Here is a 6175-nt window from a genome sequence, read left to right as displayed (position 1 = left end):
GCGATCTCGTCCCTAACTCCCTCTCGACACGTCCTAGGGTCGTGGGATTTGTGTTTACGGGAGAACGCCCCCGGCGGCGGGCACGCTGACATTGTTCAGCGTTCCGGCGCCGGGGCTCCCGGCTGGCTCGCTCCGAGCCTTTACTAATGGGGGACTAATGTCCCGTTCCCCCCTGGGCAACGGAAGGGGGGGATAGTTCGCCGACGTTACGGGTGGCGGGGTACGCGTCGCCCGCGACCCAGACTCCGCCGGCGCTGTAATCGGGAACTTGTTCGCGGGGGGTGTGGCGGAGTGTCTTCTCCCCGCTCTTCGCCCGCGACTCACGGTCCACTCACCACCGCTTAGGACCTCTGCTACCCCACAATCCCTCGCTGGTGGCGTCGACCTCCGTTGTTGTTGCTGCTGCTGCTGCCGCTGTTGTTGCTGCTGCTCCACCCCGGGGTGTTCGTGGGGTGGAGTCTTCTTCTTCCTCGTCTGGCCCCACGCACCCTCTCCCATCACGAAGGAGAATCCATCGTTGTAGGGTGCGGGCGACCAGACGGTTCGTTGTTGCACCACCGGCGGTGACCGACGTCTCGCTGGCAAGGGGGGGCTTGGTGTCCTGCGCCCCCCCAGTGGGAGACCCGTGGCCATAATGGGGCTCCCACACGTCGTTGTTGTCACCGTGGTGGTGGTGACGGTCGCGGGCAGCGAAGTCGTCGGCACATATTGTTGTAATAGTGCGGGAGGCACCGTCACTCGGATGTTGGACGTGACCCTCGGTGCCCCCGCTGCTGGTATCGGAGGAGGAGATGGTATGTCAAAGGGGGGTAATGTCACCCCCCTGCTGCTGGCCTCCCCCGATAGTGGCGACGCCGCTGCTGCCGGTCGCGACGCCACGGGACTGCCGGACAATGGACGGGCCGGCATAGCTGCAGAGCTTTTCTCGGGTGAGACCCTGGCGCTCTGCAGCCCCCGTGACGCCAGCCCCCTGTCTCGCCTCAGAGACAGGGGGAATTTTCGCTTCGTCGCCTCGGAGCTCTTCTCGACCGGGGCCTTTGTGGCCGTCCGCCTGTCGAGGGACTCCCTCCAGTTGTATTTGTTTGCGGACGGCTTTTTGCTGGCGCCGCCCCCCGCTGATGTCCTCGCTGGCCCCTCCTTCGGGGAGTGGGGGGGGCGCACGCACCGGTCTGGCAGCTCCGGAATTCCTGCTGGGCGCGCCGTTAGCCCGCCGCATTCCGGTGGCTTCCTGCGGTGATGGTGTTGCGGCGGGCGATCTTGATGTTCTAGATGTTCCTCCCCCCCTTGCTGTGTAACTTCCAGCGGAAGATGGTGATGGGGGGGGGAAGGCGGCGCGCGAGCGACGAGGTGCCGGCTTTCCTGATGATGATGTTACTACCCCCACTCGAAGGGGTAGATAACTCCGCGACCGACTCTCTCCTCGCGGCAGTAGTTCTTCTCGTCGACGCCTTCTTCGGGACGGCCCTTTTTGATGGTCCCGGCTGGGGCACCGTCCCCGCAGCCGTCGCTCTCGGCGGCTTCATGGTGATGGCGGCTGCTTCTCCTGCTGTGACGGCTGCGTAGGTGGGGGATGGTCCTGTTGGTGGTGTTGATGTCGTTGGAGAGAGCCCGCTGGGTTGAGTCCTTAAAGCTGGGCGGGCCCTCTTGGTGGCGGTGGTGGTGGCGCGTGCGCCGGGTTGCCGCGGGTTCGCAGAGGGATTGCGTTTCGAGGGTGGATTTTTATCTGTGGTCGGGGCCGCTGACGACGCGGAAGATGGCGCGGCTCCAGGTTCGCTAGATAATCTGTTTTGACCCGCCTCATTATCAACCGGGGGTTGGGGGTGCACCTTCTCTATATGTAGTTTTACGTCTTTCTGCGGGTACCTCGTTTTCCCCCTGTACCCGCAGAATCCACATTTATAACCGATTGCATCCCCCGGGTGGTCCTTTTTGAGATGTTTCGCAAGGTGAGGCGGGTCAGCGAAAGTTCCCGCGCGCACGGAGGGACGTAATTGGTCGCTGCCGTGGCAGCGAGGACAAACTTCGTGCGCGGGAAGCGGGATCTCTATTACTATTTCCCTATGCTTGGCCTCTAGGGACATTTTCCGAACGCTTGGCACAGTGCCTGTGCGGATACGCCTTAAATTTTGCGGATACGCCTTAATGAGATTCGGGGTTGCTCCGCTCGGTGTCGCCCCGGTAGGCGACAGCAACGCACCTGTCACGCGGATTTACCACCAGACAACAACAATTAGGTAAGTATAATAAATAATAAAATAAAATAATTATTCGACAGGTGCGTGCGGATACGACGAGGTTGCACGGGTGGAATGTACGCAACGACCTAAACCCCGATGTGCCTGCCGGATACGCCTCTGCACACGAGTGTCACCAGCCGCAATCTTTTTGTTAATATTGAGGGTAAATTTTAATTTTTTAACAATAATTTGTATATGGTTGGGATCGGGAGGAGCGCGCGATCCCAACTTACTATATATTAACCCTCTTTTTAATATTTATAACGCTGAAAATGTCAATAATGCTCCCCCTTTGTTTTACAGGTTATGCGGCCTGGTGACTGTCAGCAGAAGCGTGTATATATATAACACAAGTAAACAGGTAAGTATAAATAAATTAACTAATTAATTTGGCAGGCACCTATTGCAGGCACTGTGCAATAATTCTCTGTAAAATGATTTTTTCCAGAAATAGGCGAGCGGAAGGAGTACTACACAAGACAGGAGTTCAACGACTACACCTAACCTAGCCTGTCAAGGTGCTGCAGATGGAAGTTGCTGCAAAAGTGATGTTATTAATAATAGTGTCAAGAGGTGGGTGGCAGAAGTGAAAAATAGAATGTGTAAAATATATAAAATGTTATCTCTTCGACCGTAAGCCGCTCTGCACACGGGTGAAATGAATAAAAGTGTACAGAGCAATGTGTTAAAGAATAAAATAAAGTTTGTCAAAGAAATAAAAGAGATTTAAAATTATTTCCACCCACTCTCCCGCAGCAGCAGCACCAGGACCTGTATAAAAAAGATGGAGTAAAAAAGAAGGCAGGTGTTACAAATTATATTTTATTTATTCAAAGTTTTGTCCGTAACGGACAGAACTCCTGTCGACACAAAGGAAGATGACACAGCACAATCGAAGACACACAGATTTACACCTGGCAGGCGACACGAAAAATAAAAAAATATAAAAATAAAATAAATAATAAACGGACGCGCACTAGTTAATAAATAAATAAATACATAGACAAAAATAATAAAAATAAAACGCGCACACGCAACAATTATCCTGCCAGGTGTCTCACCACGCCTATCCGGAAAATCACTTTTTCGAAGAACGAGCAGCCTAATCCTGGAGCCGAAACGAAAATAAGAAACTCACTTTTCCACGAAATACTGTCCTCCTCTCCTGGACAATAGAAGTATCGCCTCCCCCGGGCCTCCTGAGTAGTCGCTGAACACACAAACACAAAACGCGCGAAAACCACTTTTTCGAGAAAACGAATTTCTCGAAAATCGCTTTTTAGTCCCGGTAAAGCCTCATTGGCTCTAAAACAGTTTTATTAAACTGATCTTTGGAACTGGTTTAGTGTTAAATAATGCTGGGCCAAACCCGGCGGCACTGCAAAACCGGGATGACCCGCGACGGAGCCGGAGCAAGCTCCGGGCGTCCGTCCAGTTCCAAAAATCAGTTTAATATTCTGAGACCGCTTTGCGGTCTGTATCAGATATTAAGCTGATAAGAACAAAGTAACGTTTTGTTTATTTTCCAGCTAATGTTCCCCGAGGGGACAAGCTCCCTCGGGGTGGAATACAAAATAGTGTGAGGGCGGCAGCTGCCGCCCACGCTCGCGCGCAATATGTTAAAATAAAAATTGGCCGGGGACATGGCTCCCCCGGCTAGGAGGCGCAAATAATCCCGTGAGAGGGAGCACATACTTACCGTCTCCAGTGAGGGGTAAGATGCGCCCCCTCGTCACGGTTCGGGTGGTTGTGAATAAAATATCGCCCCAGCTAACCGGCTGGGGCAATATTCACAATGTGCGCACAATTGTTTAATTTATACCTAAGTATATATGCTCCCGGGCCACACGCAGTGCCTAAACTAATATAAAGGACCCGGGAGCTGCGGCGCGGCTAATTTCCAGCTACTCTGCTGCATGCTTCAAAATAGCAAAATATCGCATGCATAAAAATTAAATTAATGAATGAATTAATAAATAAACGCGGCATACACACTCGACTAAAATACAAAAGTAATACGCGACATTCACACTCGGATAAAATACAATAAAGAAATTCGCGGCATTCACACTCGGGGGCCCGCATAAAATTATATAGAAATCAAAAAAAAAAAAAAATAACATAAAGAAAAAGTCAAAAATTAAAATAAATAATAACAAAACCGCAGTCAAACAAAATAAAAATAAAAGAAATAACTACGTCAGAAAAAATAAAAATAACAATAAAATGGCCGAATGATAAATTACGCGACATACACACTCGGAATAAATTAGACGCACGAACAAAGATATATATATCTCCAGAAGAAGCTCCCGCGTCTCTTCCGCCCACACGCGTTTCGCGCATCCGACCAAAGGGAGCGCTCTCCACCGTCGCGGAACTTTCTCTCGAGCGAGCCCGAGAGAAACGAAGCGATGTCGTGCTCCGTTGGTACTGAACCAATTCGCCGCTGAACCACTCCCCTCAGAGTGGTGAGATCTGGATCATTTTTTCCGAAGTCGCGTGTGGCTTTCTCAATCTGTCGGTGACGGTTTGGCTGGTTCTTCTAGCACATGCGTCGACATGAGGAAGGGGAACATTCTGGCGAATAGCAAAGTTACTGACAGCGGTGGCCTTGTGAGCGGTAGCGTCAACAAAACTGAATCGAGAAGAAAAACATCTACGTCATCTGAGTTTTCTAACACATCAGGTGTGTCCGATGTAGGCGTAAATAAAATTGATTTTATTAGCATTAACAGAATTAATGTTTTAAAGGCGTCATTAAATATGCATCATGATACCATGATAAAAATAATAGCCAGTAGCAAAGAAACAGCTGATAAAAAAACTCAACTTGAGTCAGCATTTAGGTATTGTAAGGAAGCATTTCTCGAGGTAGCGACGACTCTTGCCTGTTTACTTGAGGAGAGATTAACTCGTGAGGCGGTTGACAATGGAATCGAAGATTTAAAGACAGCCATCTGTAGCTTAAAGGAGAGTCAGAAGCAAACTTGCTTCTCTAACGCGTCACATACTAATGCATCGGTATCTGCGCATAGGACATATGCATCTGTTGCATCGAAAGACCAGCCAAGAGTGCAGATCTCTCGGGGCCCTGCCTTTGAAGTTCCTGCAACTACGGCTTTCATGATTATGCCGGATGAAAAAAATATGACAAAATATAACTCATCGCAGACAACTAGGGAAGCGGTTTGTAAAATTTTAAAGCCTTCTGATTGTGCACTGAGAGTTAAAAAGGTAACTAATACACGTGACAATGGAATCAGAATAGAAGCATTTTCTCCGAACATAGATAAAATAAAGGCAAATCCTGGCTTGGCAAGGGAAGGTCTGAGAGTAATTGAAAATATTAAAATAAATCCGAGACTTATTGTTTATGGTGTTCCAGTAGAAATGACATCGAAGGAAATAAAAGAGGAGCTCATTGCGCAAAATCTAGATGGAGATGTGACTTCGGATGTAGATATAAAAGTAATTTATATTTATAAACCTAAAACTGGAAAGCATTACACAAGTTGTGTATTGGAAGTTGCACCGGAGATTCGANATAAATTGCTGCGTAACGACAAGATATTTTTAAGATATTCTGCTTGCAGTTTTGCAGACCATATTAGGATACTGCAATGTTATAAATGTCTTACTTTCGGGCATATTGCTAAAAATTGCAAATCTGAATCCATTTGTGGACATTGCTCGGGTCCACATGAAACAAAAGAATGCAATAACAGGGAACAGTCTCCTAAATGTTGCAATTGTAGCCGTAATGTAAAAAATGCAACAGTCAATGATGCGCATTCTGCTTTTGATGTAAAGAGATGTCCGATATTGAGCAGCAAAATTAAGGAAAGAATTTCTAATATTAATTATGGATAATTCACATGTTGAATACAAATTTGAGGACTTACAAATATGTCATGTAAATTGTCAGTCTTTGGTGG

The 6175-nt window shown here is 48.5% G+C and overlaps 1 protein-coding gene across 1 annotated transcript; it reads left to right on the top strand.

The window, feature by feature from the left end:
* Nucleotides 1-4799: 4799 nt before the first annotated feature.
* LOC109863282 lies at nucleotides 4800-6110 on the top strand. The gene has a single exon (XM_020443518.1). It carries the CDS (start codon nucleotides 4800-4802, stop codon nucleotides 6108-6110), a length of 1311 nt encoding a protein of 436 aa, XP_020299107.1.
* Nucleotides 6111-6175: the final 65 nt, after the last annotated feature.

Source organism: Pseudomyrmex gracilis, unplaced genomic scaffold (assembly GCF_002006095.1).
Source record: "Pseudomyrmex gracilis isolate BER0280 unplaced genomic scaffold, ASM200609v1 scaffold_3994, whole genome shotgun sequence".
NCBI classification, from domain to species: domain Eukaryota; kingdom Metazoa; phylum Arthropoda; class Insecta; order Hymenoptera; family Formicidae; genus Pseudomyrmex; species Pseudomyrmex gracilis.
This window is presented reverse-complemented; position numbering and strand designations above follow the sequence as displayed.